General features: G+C 39.7%; 1 protein-coding gene across 2 annotated transcripts in view; it reads left to right on the top strand.

Annotated features, from left to right (window-relative positions):
- Positions 1-15,426, top strand: part of ELMO1 (engulfment and cell motility 1) — a 508,334-nt gene that overhangs the window by 242,154 nt on the left and 250,754 nt on the right. For both annotated transcript variants that reach the window (XM_057730899.1, XM_057730900.1), the window contains one exon: positions 3,440-3,544. In XM_057730899.1, coding sequence (XP_057586882.1) covers positions 3,440-3,544 — 105 coding nt within the window. The remainder of the gene's footprint in view (positions 1-3,439; positions 3,545-15,426) is intronic.

Raw genomic sequence — 15,426 nt, forward strand, 5'->3', positions numbered from 1 at the left:
TTGCTAAATAGCCATATGGATCTTTAAAAGAACCCTAAACATATATTATACTGTTTCTTAACTGTAAGACCTTTGAAAGCAGCAGTGCCCTGTTGGATACCCCCATTGTGAGCCTAAGGAGGTGTGTAATTGATAGAAAGAGGCTTCCAGAGGATGCTGGGAGCACAGTTCAAACAAGACTGATGATCCTTAACCCACGGAGGCTTCTCCTTGGTCAACTTCACTAACACATGGCTTTGGAGGCTTTTTCAAACTAGATTGAGAGAAATTACTTTTTCTCATTTGATTTCCTTTTTGTGTATGTAGTTTTGGAATAGATTCATAGACTAACACTAGAAATAGCTGTGAAATAAATGTCATGTTTTTCTCTCTTATATTTGGCACACTCTCCTTTGTTGGCTGGACCACGCTGTGTAGCGGCTAGTATTGATTAGCCTACGTTTTTCTCAAATAAACTTTTCTCAGGCTATATAAAGTTTAAATACAAGCAGTACTAAAATAGATGCATTCAACTTATAAACTGGTGGTTAGGAAAAAAGTAGGAACAGAAGCACGGTGAAACATATTGTCCAAGCAAGACATTGCCTGCTGCGCCAAATTTAAGTGGCAGGGTCCTGGGCAAGCTTCTTATTTCATCTGAGCTGTGGTTTCCTCATCAATAAAATTGATGCAGCCACTGTGGAGAACAGTATGGTGGTTCCTCAAAAAACTAGAAATAGAACTGCTGTATGATCCAGCAATTCCATTCCTGGGTATATATCCAAAGAAAACAAAAACACTAATTCAAAAAGATGCATGCACCCCAGTGTTCATAGCAGCATAGCCAAGATACAGAAGAGACCAAAGTGCCATCAACAAATAAATGGATGAAGACAATGTGGTATATATATGCAGTGGAATACTGCTCAGCCATTAAAAATAATAAAATGTTGCCATTTTCAGCAACATGGATGGACCTGGAGGGTATTGTGCTTAGTGAAATGTCAGGTGGAGAGAGACAAATACTGTATGCTATCACTTATGTGTGTAATCTGAAAAATGAAATAAAATAATGAATATAACAAAACAAGACGCAGACTCACAGCTATGTAGAGAATAAACTGGTGGTTACCAGTGGGGAGAGGGAAGCAGGGAGGGACAGGAGAGGGGTAAAAACTACTATGTGTAAAATAAATAAGCTGCAAGGATATATGGTACAGCACAGGGAATACAGCCAGTATTTTATAATAACTTTAAAAAGAATATAAGCTATAAAAATATTGAATCACTATGTTGTATACCTGAAACTAATATAATATTGTAAATTAACTATACTACAATAAAAAAATACAGCTAAGAAAAAAATATGAGATAAAAATCTCCCGTAGTTCCACTACCTAGATGCAACCATTTAACATTTTGAAATTTTGTACTCTAGAATTAACAAAAAAAAAGGATCATATTATAAAAAAAACAAATAAATTAAATGGGGGTAACAATAGTGCCCACCGCCTATCAGATGAGATGACACATATGAAACCCAAACTAGTGCTAACCCCCAGAAAGTACTAAGCAAATACCAGCACTTTTATGTTACTCGTGTTCATGAAAATTGAATGTATCAGAGTCAAAATAATAAATGTATGCATAATGAGGGAAGTTGCACTATTCTTTTCTAAAGAACTGAAAATATTATCAAAAGTTCCATTGCAAGTTATTTTATTTTATTTATTTTTTGGCTGCATTGGGTCTTCACTGCTATGCGTGGGCTTTCGCTAGTTGTGGCGAGCGGGGGCTACTCTTTGTTGCGGTGCGTGGTCTTCTCATTGCGGTGGCTTCTCGTGTTGAGGAGCACTCGTGCTTCAGTAGTTGTGGCATGCAGTATCAGTAGTTGTGGCTTGCTGGCTCTAGAGCACAGGCTCAGTAACTCTGCAGCATGTGGGATCTTCCCTGACCAGGGATGGAACCCGTGTCCCCTGCATTGGCAGGCGGATTCTTAACCACTGCACCACCAGGGAAGCTCCTGCAAGTAACGTTTTAGACTAAATCTCTGATCATCATATCCAGCATTTTGATTTTCCCCTCACTATTACAGGTCTGAGCCTCTTACACCAATGAGTATCAGATTAAAGCTGAACTCCACTGTATTTGATGTGCCCAGTGATTTTGTTTTTGTTACAATTATATTTATTTTATGAAATGTATCTTTCTTATCATGAGTAGTATATTTGGTATTTTAAAAATTTTCCAACATCTTAACAAACGAATCAGGATAAAATGCTAAAATAAAATATTGAAGTCACTACACTGACCCAACTTGCTCTACAGATATTGACAGGGGTGCTCTGGAAATTGTGGGACTGTGGCTAGCAGGCAGCACCAGTGTCCTATAATTTTAGATGTTGTTTATTAGCTCATAAAAAAGATTTCCAGTCAGCAAGGAAAAGACAGGTTCTGTGTACTCCTGAATAATGTAGAAATTTTGGGTTGTTTGAACCTTGAACAAGTGAACAAAAATCCTTCCTGTACTTAAATTAGAAAAAAATTACAGTTGACCAGAATTTCCCTGGCAAATCAGAGAGCCAAGCTGTTTATTAAGAGGTATTCAGGAATGAAACAAAAATATGTCCTTTCATAAAAATTACCTAGATTAGGAGGTAAAAGCAGCTTTCTTTAATATCTTTTTAATGTTTCTTTTCCACTTTTTTACAGAAAAATGACTTCCCTTAAATCATTAGCCATTTAGATCTGAATTTTCAGGACAGATCTTGGTCATCATTTTTGACAATTAGTGGTGGAGAGCCTTGTGGTGTTTACTGAGTGACCTCCAGCACCTGGAGAATTTGTTGGGTGTATTTATAACTATTGTTTGTCTTTGTGGATCTTGGCCCTGTGTGGGTGACCACAGGGCCAGAACACTCCCTGGGTGTAGGCAGATGTTAGGACCCTGTGGACATCTGAATTTTATAGAGTGCCTGTGCTCAGAGACCTACAGACTGTGTAAGTCTGGAACGTTCACAAACACCATGGACAGGTGTGTCCATACTTAACACATGAGGATGAGGAAGTTAAGGCAAAGAACGTTAAAGGGCAGAGACGTGGCTTTATCCCACATCTTTCTCCCCAGTGCTATTGGTTCTACTAGAGCACAGCCACCAGAAATACAGTTTTTACGTTATTTTCTTTTCCTGCAGTGTCACATGTCTAAGAATAATCCCATATTTTGATTTTCAGCTGAGTTTCCCAACCCTAGGTCTAGAAGCTGGTTTTGCTGCTCTTCCAAAAAGAAGCCCCCATTGCCAGCCTGATCGGTTCATATGGAGATAGCACATGTCATCTTACCTGATTATTGGGAGCTTTCCTTGTGGTACTTTGGTCTTGTGGAGGGAAATCAGACCTCTGGTGGTTGGTGAAATCTGCTGAAGAATTAACCTGATCAAACATTTTGTTTTAATCACAGAATCATGTCAACCCCGCCATGGACTTTACCCAGACTCCTCCTGGAATGTTAGCTTTGGACAATATGCTCTATTTTGCCAAGCATCACCAGGATGCCTATATCCGGGTAAGCACGCAGCCCCTTTCAGCTATTAAAGGTTTCCTACTGAATTCGAATTTCAAACTTATGGATATGGAGGGATTACCTTTAAATGAGTAGCCCCAGAGTTTGGCTTTTTCACTTGGTAAAGTAAAAATGAAAATTAAATGAAATTAAGGAGCACCAAAATAGGGATTTTTAACTTTTAATTTTTTTCAATTGATGACATTTAAAAATATATTAGATATTGGAAAAATATTTTATATAGTTCAATATTTGATTATGACAAAAACTCTTAGTCTTAAATAACAAAGAAGAGAAATGAACTATCTACCAAAAACCTGCACGGTCCCATCATTAGTAAAAATCATCTAGACATATCCGACTTCTTGAAAAGAGGCCCGGGATTCTGTCTAGTACTGCTCTGTTCAAGCTAATGCTGGAGATACAGTCAGATAAACAGAAAGGGAAGTGTGGGAGAGATGGGGAGGGAGAGAAATGCCTTCTCTCATTGCATAATAGATTAGTGAAACTCCAGCTACCAAGGCAGATTCCTTTGTGGGTGGGGCCGAAGGAGAACAGAAAGTGCCACCTGCCAGTGCAGAGCAGGGTGGGGAAGGACAAAGTGTGAATGAACGGGAGCACAGGGACAGTGACAGGGAAGGCCTGTGCATCAAGGCTGCTCCACTGGAGGCCCTGGATTTGTGCTGACCCCTGTCCCCTGTTCCCAGGGAGAGGAGCCCAGATTCAGCCTGGTGAGGGACACAGATCCACGATTGAGGCGAAGAAGGATATGAATAAATGGGATGAGGGCATTGGCATGTGGTTGCAATGATGACTAGATATAAGCTTAGAAAATACCCTAACGCAGGAAGAGTAAAGCTGAAATCAGAGTAAGATGTGAGTCTATACCTCTGATATTCTCTGTTGGATCCCTCTTGGCACTGGCTTTCTGGAGACCAGGGTTCAAGACCTGGCACTGTTGTTACCTGGTAATGTAAATGGGACCATTCCTTTTGACGGGGCTACGGTTTCTTCTCCAAACTAGAGAGCATTATTCCCCAGGGAGCATTTGGAAATGTGTGGGCATGTTTTTTTTGTAGTTTCCATGCCCATTGGGGTGCTACTGGCCACAACCCCCTAAGACATGGGACAGTCGGCACCATGAAAAATTGTCCTACCCAGTAGAGACCCCTATGAAAAAGGGCCAAGTCTGAGTTCGCTGTAAGCACTATATTTTAACTTTATCTGTTTTTCTATATATGCAATTTGACAAGCTTTGACTTATATTGAAACATTATTTCTACTGTAATTATATGAAGAATATTACGCACTTCTCAGGTGCTTGGTAAGAAATGCAATTTTCCATAAGAAAATGGTTTTTTCATAAGAGTTTAATTTGTTTTATATGTATATATATTTACTGCATAGGCTTTTTTCTAGGAATATAATCTGCTCTCACAGTAAGTAAATTAATTTTCTGAGATACCATGTAGTATAGCCTTTCAGAAAAGAAGTGTGAGAAGAAGGCTAGTAGAAATTGAATTTAGCATTAACTGATTAATGTTTGTGGATGAATGTTTCTAAAGTTAGAGAGTATTGATGCTGAATGTATTGTTAATTGCATGAGAAGTGTATGTCTCAAGAAGAGTAATTTAATATTTTAAGCCCATTTTCTTCAATGTGTTCTCTAAACTGTCATAAGTGAAATTAATATCATGGCAACCTGACAGAACTTTAAATCTGATAGGAAATAAAAGTGTGGCTTTTTTTGTCCACATACACTTTTCTTTCTGGTTAGACATTCCTGTAACTGAGATGTCTGTTGTTTCCTCAAAAGTGTTCCTTTCCTGATGTGTTGTGTTCCATCTGACTTTGGGGCCATTAAATGCTGCATGGAAAGCTAAAGCTATTTACATGAATGCATGGGGTTAGAGAATCATATATAAAGTCTGAGGCATTCTACAAGGAAGTTTTTTGGTGACTATGAAAACAGATATCCCAGTGGTAGTGAGACAGTGATGGAGACAATGAAAATGGTCATCCCAGACAGCTAATTAAATTTTGATCTATGAGCTGAGTGGTCTCTTCTGAAACATAAAGATGGGCTCTTGGTTTTTTTTAACAAGTTTACATTTGGATAAAATGTGCTTTTTTGATGAGGTAAATTTCCTGTCTGAATGCAATTATTCATTTATTATTTATATCTTTCTTTCAATAAACACGTATTCTGTACCTAAACATATGGTCTCACTTTGCCAGTCAGATTTATGGCTGAGATTTTTAAAAGGAATTGTAACACACACACACACACACACACACACACACACACATTCCCTCTTTGCCCTTGACACATCCATCCCCTCGAGCTATCGTGTTCTCTCAAACACTGTATATTTTTCCAAGCTGTTTTCTTGCCCCCTGTTCTAACTCACCTGCTGCTCACTTTTCAGAGCTTTGCATCCACCGCTTTCTGGAAGCTGTTGTCCTGCTACATGGGGAGCCCTCTCCTGTTCCTTCATCTTCTTTGCCCTCCCACTGACCCTGGACACTGTTTCCATTGGCCAGTTCTCCCTCTTTGCCTGCAGCCCATGCTGTCTGTCTTGGTTCTCTCCTTGGCTGTCTCTTTTAGTCTCTCTGATGGGTTCCTCTCCCTCTGCCTGCCCATCAAATGCACATGATCCTCACGACTCTGTCTATGGATCTTTTTTCTTTTTCAGGCACTCAGACTGCACGTGTTTACTGAGTAACTATCAAATGGCCTGCAGTGAGGGAGGGGATAGAGATTCCCCAAGGAACAAGTCACTCATGAGTCCTGTCATTGAGGATTTTACTGTCTAGAGATGGAAAGGAGGCATAGTTGGGGGGGGGGGGGAGAGTTAAATACCAGCACTTTCCAAGCCACTTAGAATGGATTTTGATTGGTCAGGAGTGATACTGGGGGCACAGAGGCTTCCTGGAAGAAGTGGCATCTGCACTAAGACCTGTTGGATAATACTAGTTATCAGGTGAGGGGAAGGGGAACATGAGAGAGTACTCCAAGTAGAGGGAAACATGGGAACGGAGGCGTAACGCTGTGTGTTTTGTTCAAGAAGCCACAAATAGTACAGCATGGTGAAGACAGGGAGTGGCACATACAGTCATGGCTCGGGAGGCAAATGTGAGCTGGTTCGTTAGGGACCCTCCACGCCATTTTAAGGTGTTCACTTGGGCCTTAACCCAAAGGCAGTGAAGAAGTTCTGAACTATTTTAAGTAAAGATGATGAGGGTTAATTTTAGAAAAAGCACTCTCCTGCCAGAAAACAAATGTGAGAAATCAAGACTAGCAGCAAAAATAAAGTTGGGAAAATTATAGAGAAATGATGGCAACTTGAATGAGGGTAGTGGCTGTGGCATTTGGGAGAGGCAGTTTGAATGAATTATTTGGGAGTTAAGATAAACTAGATTTTCTGCAAGGAAGAGGGAGATACTGGCTTGAGTGGATGGATGGTGATGTCATTGATGAACTCGATCTGTAGGTCTGAGAGGTTGGTCATTGGAAACGTCCAGACCCTGTATGCATGTGGGGCATCTGTCCAGGTGGATGTTTCTAGTAGGCAGTGAGATATGGGCAGCGGAGCAAAAACCCAAGTAGACACCAGATTGTGTATATCCTACATCATTAACTTTCTCTTTCTCTCTAACCTGTTTATCTTTTTGTTGTTGGTTGTTGTTACAATATTATCTTAATGGCCTCCTAGCTAAAGTCTGGAATCTTTGACCCGGCCTTCCAGGCCAGGTGCTAGAATGATCTCTCTAAATAGAGTTCAGAATGCTTTGGGGACCACCCCTGGCCCACAATCCTACCTCTGGTGGTACCTGGCACATAGTGGATTTTAGTGATTTCTTATTTTTTTTTTGGCACACGGGCTTAGTTGCCCTGCGGCACGTGGGATCTTCCTGGAGCTGGGATCGAACCCGTGACCTCTGCATTGGCAGGCGGATTCTTAACCACTGCGCCACCTAGGAAGCCCTAGTGATTTCTTATTAACTAAAGGGTTTCTTTAGCTTTTATTTTAATGATCTCTTGTCAGTGATCAATTCACTTTTATCATCTGGGAATCGTGGTCTTTGCTCCTTTTAACGATTACATAGAAGTATATTTTTGTGACATGAATTTATTTACGGGCGACCTGGTTTCTCATGTATTATTTGAGTAAACTCTGTAACCATGTACTAATGAGAGCATCAGATGTAATTGAATTAACCCACACTTGGACAGGCACAGAACGCGAGGAGGAATTGTAAACCATAGTGCCTGGAGTAAAATCTGGAGGCATAGCATGATTTCAGACTTCTGAGCTTTATTTACTTTGGGAGTAATTGCTTTTATTTTTTCTGGAGATGCTTCATCTCCCAGGTCTCCCCCGCCCCCAGGGTTCTCTCTATGCGAGGTGGAGGGCGGCGGTTGGCGCACCCCCATGATTCTGCTGTCACTGTTTCACAGACAGGATAATAGTACAGAGTGGAGCGTGTTGTGTGTTGTGTTTTGTTTTGCTCTTTTTTTTTTTTTTTTCCTCCCTGGAAGGACAATTCTCAGTACCTTGGAAGAAAGAAGTTTAGTGACTCCATTGGAAATTTAAAAAATAATAAATAAATAAATTCTTTGGATTTAGAACATATATTCTTGGTGTATTTAATTATTCACTGGAAGCTACTGAGAAGACCAAATGACTTGGTTTTATTTTGGTTCAAGACTCACACTGGCTATTGTGAGAGCCAAGATTCAGCCACAAAGCAGGGGGTCATGAGGAAGAAAGCTAAGGATTCCAAACACACAGTGGCTAGGTTTGAGGTGGAAGTGGGATTAGAAAAAAATACCTAAGAAAAATTCTACAACCAAAAGAAAGAGTCATTATAGGATGAAGCTAATTCTTCATGGCAATATTTGTCTTCCTCTGATCAGAGAAAATGAGCTCCTAGTACAGGTTGGGTAACTTAGGAGATGTGCTCCATATATTACTTTAATCTTCAAGAAAGGCCTAAGAGACAAGTGTTATTATCATAATTTTATAGATTCAGGAACTGAGACTTAAAGAGGTGCTGAGAGGTCTACTAGGTCAAACAGCCAGTGGACTAGTTGACTTTGAACTTACATCTTTGGCTTCCAAATCTCAGGCTCTTTCCAGTCTGCAGCCTCTTGTCTCGGGGCTTGAAGTGTGATAGACACAACAGATCTCTTCTTTTTGACATGATGGGTAAAGGGACAGAGTCAAAGAGGAATGCTTAGAAGGCGCAGGAAGTTGATGGGACCATCAAACAAGTGTCTGTGTTGGATTATGATCTTCCTAAATCTAGTGTGGTCAGAAAGTTGTTCCTAAAAGGAAAAGAGGCAGCACCTTCCCTTTCCACTTTATTACAAACTTTTATATACAATATCACATTTACTTTATTAGATTGTAAATCCTTTGAAAACCAAGGCTGTCTTTTTCCTGTTTATTACCATATTACCAAATATTTGATTGCCACTCACGTCATGTTATTTAAAGGAATAAAGGAGCCTGGTGAAGGTATCACTGCAGGGCTTTCCAGATTTCAGATGTGGTCATTAGTTTCAGACTAGTGACAGGAGAAGTGATATGCAGAAGTATTTCAGAATTTCGGGGGAGGTTCAGAACCTCTTGACATTATAGCCAGACAGAAGCGTGCTCTGCATTAATCCCAGACCTTAAAAAAGTCAGATAAGCTATTTAGATATGCAGCAATAACAGCCAAATGCATGCAAATGAGATGTTTCTGTTATTGCTTATATCTTTCTCAGAGGAAAAAAATCTTCACACGGAAAATAAAAAACATTTCATTTTCTCAGATGTTAAAAAGCATCAAACTAAAGGAAGAAAAATCCCTTTCCACATTCACATTCATTTAGTTATTGCCTCGCTCAGGAAATATTATGAAACATCTAGCTGCCAGGCCAGGGCCATGCCCAGTGGACATAGTGGTCAGTAAGAACAACAGGGTCCAGTTCTTAGATAACAGAAAATAAACAGCAAGCAAAGGAAGAGAGTACAATTTTTGTTGTTGTTTTGTTTTATCTGGTTTTCTTCCCCCACCCCCCAATCCTGCCTTGTTTTTTTTTTTTTTTTAATTTTTTTCTGAATTTTTAGATGTGATCTATCCTGGGCACGTCTGTCAAGTCATAAAACCTCTACTTGATATTTATTTGCATTTTTTTTTTGGGGGGGGTACACCAAGTTCAATCATCTGTTTTTATACACACATCCCCGTATTCCCTCCCTTCCTTGACTTCCCCTCCTTGAGTCCCCCCCACCCTCCCCGCCCCAGTCCTCTAAGGCATCTTCCATCCTCGAGTTGGACTCCCTTTGTTATACAACACCTTCCCACTTATTTGCAATTTTCTACAATATATTGAGCAGGTAACATTTCACTGTTTTATAAATTATCATACTGTTTAACTACATCATGATCACGTAGGACTTGCTTCCTTCTCCAGTGACCTAATTTTAAACAGTGGCATTACTTCTTAGAGAAATATTCTGATGTTGAGCCAATATGGAAAAGAACAAACTTGACCCTTTTTGTATATTTTATTTAGTGTGGTGCTATGTTATAAATAAAATGTTTTTTTTTTTTTTTTTTTTTTTTGGCCACACCATGTGGCTTGTGGGATTGAACCTGGGGCATGGCAGTGAAAGCCTGGAATCCTAAACTCTAGACCACCAGAGAATTCCCAATAAAATGTTTCCTTAATGAGGTTGTTACTGAACTAACTACACGATTTATAAGAGCTTGAGGCTTCTAGTAACAAAATTAAAACGAAATTCTGGAAATGACTTGTTATTTATGTGCCCTGAAATTCTTTGCCTCAACATCCCTCATAATTTACAATCAACATCTCATCCAGTTGGAATATCTTTGCACCTTGGGTGACTGTGATAGAAGAGAACGAATTTCCTGAGAGGGGAAAATAGAAATGCCTTCAAAAGCAAGATTTATTTCAGTGTTTTCATGCAGTTGTGAGCCAAGGCATGTGTGTGTTTGTAGTATACCAAATCAGAACAGAAATATTTATAATATGTCAAGTAAATGAGATTATGGGAAAAGATGTTTCCTCAAGGTCCTTTCATGATAGCCGTTTTTAAACAGATGAAAAATTTTAAGTGTGTGTACGCTATTTTAAAACCTTTCCTCCTCCTCATGATGCATACATAGTTAACAATACTTTTTACAAATAGTTGGGAGAAGTATTGATTTAGACCGTAACTCACTGCTCGGACATGAAAGGCCTGGTTCTTGAGGCAGCACTGACAAGAAAATGCTGTAAGATGATTTAGCATGAGAAAGCTGCCATATTTTGTCTTTACTATATTTTGAGTACTTCACACACATTATTTGTAATCTTCTCTTCAGTGCTTCCAGAAGTGGGAAGATAAGGTAGCTTTGGTACCTCCTTCCAGTACATAGATCTCTCTGTCCATTGAGGCCTACCTCAAGTTCAAAGCCATTCTGGGGAACCTCTTTTCAACTTTTCCTGTGTCAGAGGGCATAAACATAATTATAATAGCAAACACGGAGCTTGCTGTGAGATGACAAGTAAGCTAAACACTTTCATTAATATCTCACCACACCGCTGTGAGGCTAACACTGTTATTATTTCCATTTTGTGGATGAGGAAACTGACACAGGAGGGATTACACACAGCTAAGGAAGTGCTAGAGCTGAATTTAAGACCAAAGAGTCTGCTTGCTGTATCCACACGCTGTGCATTTTAGGAGTTCACAGATTGATCTAGGAGTTGCAGCCACAGTTCAAGTAAGTTCTAAGGATGTACTTTGCTCAACTGGCACTGTATTTTTGTTTTATTTTATTTTTTTTAAAACCCTTTATTGGAATATAATTGCTTTACACTCTTTTACCAACTTTTGAGGTACACCAAAGTGAATCAGCTGTAGTTATATATATATCCCCACATCCCCTCCCTCCCGCGACTCCCTCCCACCCTCCCTATCCTGGCCCTCTAAGGCATCACCCATCATCGAGTTGATCTCCCTGTGTTATGTAGCAGCTTCCCACTAGCTATCTATTTTACATTTGGTAGTGTATATATGTCTATGCTACTCTCACTTTGTCCCAGCTTCCCCTTCATCACCACCCCCCAACCCCGTATCCTCAAGTTCATTTCCACATCTGCATCTTTATTCTTGCCCTGTCACTGGGTTCATCGGTACCGTTTTTTTTGTTTTTTTTTTTTGTTTTTTTTTGATTCCATATATGAGTCAACATATGGTATTTGTTGTTCTCTTTCTGGCTTATTTCGCTCTGGATGACAGTCTCTAGGTCTATCCACTGGCACAGTATTTTTGAAAAGAAGAGAATTTGAATTGCCTGTAGGCAGGGCCTACACTCCCCCTCCAAATAACCATGAGCACCAGGACTCCCTGTTATATTCCGTCTGGCTGCTTTATGAATTCCAGTTATCTGCCTGGTACTTGGGGGACTTGACTTAGTGGCCACGGTATTGGTGATCTTTGTGAGGTTCTGAATGCATTCTCAGCACACAGTAGGTGCTTGACCTCTTTCACTTGCCTTTTCCTTTTCCTTTTCCGATTATTGTCCTGTCTCCTGGGGGTTTCATAGTTCTGCGCTTAAAGTTTATTGTCTTTCCATCCTGTTATCAGCTCCCAGAGAGGAGGTGCTTCATCTCGTGTTGGGTGTTTTTTCTCTTGCTGAAAATAAAGGAGTTTAATTTCAACCTCCCAACTGCAGAGGAAAAGATTAGGCATGCTTCTCAAATTCTCTGGCTGTAAATATTAAAGAAAAAAAGATCATCAGATATTATTATAAATACATGGGCCCCCCAGCACTGTCAGCCCCCTGTGCTGTGTGCCAGACCACGGAATAGAGCTCTTGCTGCCCACAGCCTGCACTTAAAGGGGGACAGAAACCAAGTGTCCCTCATGCACTAGAGGGGGTGCTGATGGAGGCAATGCTGAGCCTTTAAAATAAATTAAGGAACTTTTAACATTTCAAGGAGGAAATTGGCAGTTTCCCAAGCGACATAATTACAAGACAGTGTGTAATATGTAATTAAACTTAACTATGAAGCAAATGATTGGGATAAAGCTTGGTGGCACATCATTTTTCCTGTTCCCATAGTGCTGACAGATCCTTCCCTCCCCTTGTCCCTGAAATGGCTTCAGCAGCAATTGCTCCTAATTTTTTTTAAATGAAATTGTATGTTGCCAGTTAAACATACAGTTTCACGTAAAGGAACCTTTTTTATTTGAGTGACATGTTCCTTCTAGGTGGTCTGGAGCACAGAATCCTTAGACTAACAAGGACCTCAAGGCAAAGCCTTGCTGGGACTTTAAAATGAATCTTTGTCTAATAATTCGTGTAAATACTTTATTCTTTACTTTTTATTTTTATTTTTTCTTTGACCAAGGTCCACAGCTTAGAGGCTTGTTTTTATGTAGGTTGTTTTTTCATGTTTTAAAAATAGTGGCATTAATTTCATTGATTGTGAATAACCAAGCTGTTACTGCCAAACAATCAGGACCCCTTGAGAGTGTGAATATATGTGATTAGATTTACTAATTGCGCTGGAAAGCAGAATTTCTGACTTCTAAAGCCAATGATTTGAATGGAACGCTTCAGGCCTCAGGATGAGATCATTGCTCAGCATGGGCTTGGTTTTATCTCAGAAGACCCATCATCTGAGGCAGGGAAGGCAGGTTCTACACCCATTAATGACTGCTGGATATAGCAGTGCTTGTACTCTGAGTTCTCGCTGCCTGAGTTCTTTTGGTACTGGCTTCAGTATCTGGAATTTGAAGCAAGTCTAAAACATGGTAGTTACTTGTTTCATTCTCCTTTGCTACCAGCCCAAGCTGGGTATTAGGTTTAGAATTTTTTACTTAGCTATATCTGAAGGGTTTTTTGTTTTCTTGAAACTTTAAAACACAGTGGGGTTTTAAAACACGTCGATGGATTGCTTGAGAAAAAATGTAACCAACCAGTAGAATGAACTATATGCACTTGACACAGTGCAAACCTAGGTCCAATGTGAACTGCAAGGTTAGAAACTACAGACTGTCTTACATGTGGATGACACTGTCCCTTGTTAGGGGACCAACAAAACCCTTAGTCAACAGTTGCTATCTTGGGGTCTCTATCTTAGATCCAGCAACATCTTCCCATTCTTTCTTCCCATATCTTTTGTGTGTGTGTCACTATGCTAGTTAAAAAATAAATGTTTATTGAGTACCTTCTCTGTGACAAGCTGCCTCCTTTCCACTGTCATTGACCAAGCTTCCCCCTTTAATTATGCATTTTCTACCTTCCCTTGCAAAGGGCTCAGTAGCTCCTGTGCTGGGGGTTTGCTGTGGCTTCTCCCCTTTCTGCTGTAATTGCTGCACCATGTTGTAGGGCAGAAGTTCCAAGAGCTACTCTTCACATCTGCCTGTCCTTTGAAGAGAGGAAAGGTTTCTGGGAATCCCCTCTTTTCTGTGTGTCTAGAATTGGAAGGTGTTATAGGCCTCATTGCCTTTTTAATTAGTCTAAATAATGGACATTATTTTTTTAGAGCAGTTTTAGGTTTACAGAAAAATTAAGCAGAAAGTACAGAGGGTTCCCATATATCCCCTTTAGTCCCTCTCCCACACACAATTTCCTGTATTATTAACATCTTGCATGAATGTGGTACTTTGTTAGATTTAATGAAGCCAATATCCTACAATCTTGCTATAACTGCCTGTTAGTTCCAGGAAGTTGTTTTTTTTTTGTTTGTTTGTTTTTTGATCCTTTGGAATTTTTTTAGATAAGCAATCATGTCATCTGTGCACCAATAGTTTTATTTCTTCCTTTCCAATCTGTATACTTTTTATATCATTTTCTTATCTTATTGCATTAGCTAGGACTTCTAATAAGATGTTGAGTAGTAGTAGTATGAAGGAATATCCAGCCTTGATCCTGATTTTAGAGGGAAAGAGTCAAGTTTTTCACCATTAAGTATGATGTTAGCTGTAGAGTTTTTTTTTAAGAACTTTTATTTAGATACAGTTAACATACAATAAACTGCATATATTTAGAGTGTACAGTTTTTTTTTCTTATTAGTAATGTATATATGGCAATCCCAATCTCCCAATTCAGTCCCCCCATAGAGTTTTTATAGATTTTTTTTATCAAGTTGATGAAGTTCTCCTCAGTATTAGTTTGCTAGGACCACCATAACAAAGCACTACAGACTGGGTGGCTAAGACAATAGAAATATATCCTTTAATAATTCTGGAGGCTGGAAGTCTGAGATTAAGGTACCTGCAGGGTTGGCTTCTCCTGCAGCCTCTCTCCTTGGTTTTCAGACAGCTGCTTTCTTGCTCTGTCCCCATGTGGTCATCCTGCTGTGCACTCACATCCCTGGTGTCTCTTTCTCTTCTTATAAGGGCATCAGTTGTATTGAATTAGGGCATCATGCTGATGACCTCATTTTAACTTAGTTGCCTCTTTTAAAAGCTCTATCTCCCAACATAGTCACATTCTGGGGGTCTGATGGTTAGACCGTCAACAGACAAATTAGGGGGGGGCCACAGTTCAGTTCATAGCATTCCATCTACCTTGCAGCTCCCAGGTGCATTCCAAACTCTGGGCCTGGTGCAAGCATACCTCATTTTATTGCCCTTCACAGATGTTGTGTTTTATTACCAGTTGAAGGTTTGTGGCAATCCTGTATCGAGCAAGTTTGTCAAACAGCATCTGTTCACTCTGTGTTCCTTTGTCACATTTTGGTAATTCTTGCAGTATTTCAAACTTTTAAGTTATTATTATATTTGTTACGATCATCTGTGATCAGTGGTCTTTGATGTTACTATTATGATTGTTTTGGAGCACCACGAACTGCACCCACATAAGA

Source organism: Hippopotamus amphibius, chromosome 4, assembly GCF_030028045.1.
Source record: "Hippopotamus amphibius kiboko isolate mHipAmp2 chromosome 4, mHipAmp2.hap2, whole genome shotgun sequence".
Classification (NCBI taxonomy): Eukaryota; Metazoa; Chordata; class Mammalia; order Artiodactyla; family Hippopotamidae; genus Hippopotamus; species Hippopotamus amphibius.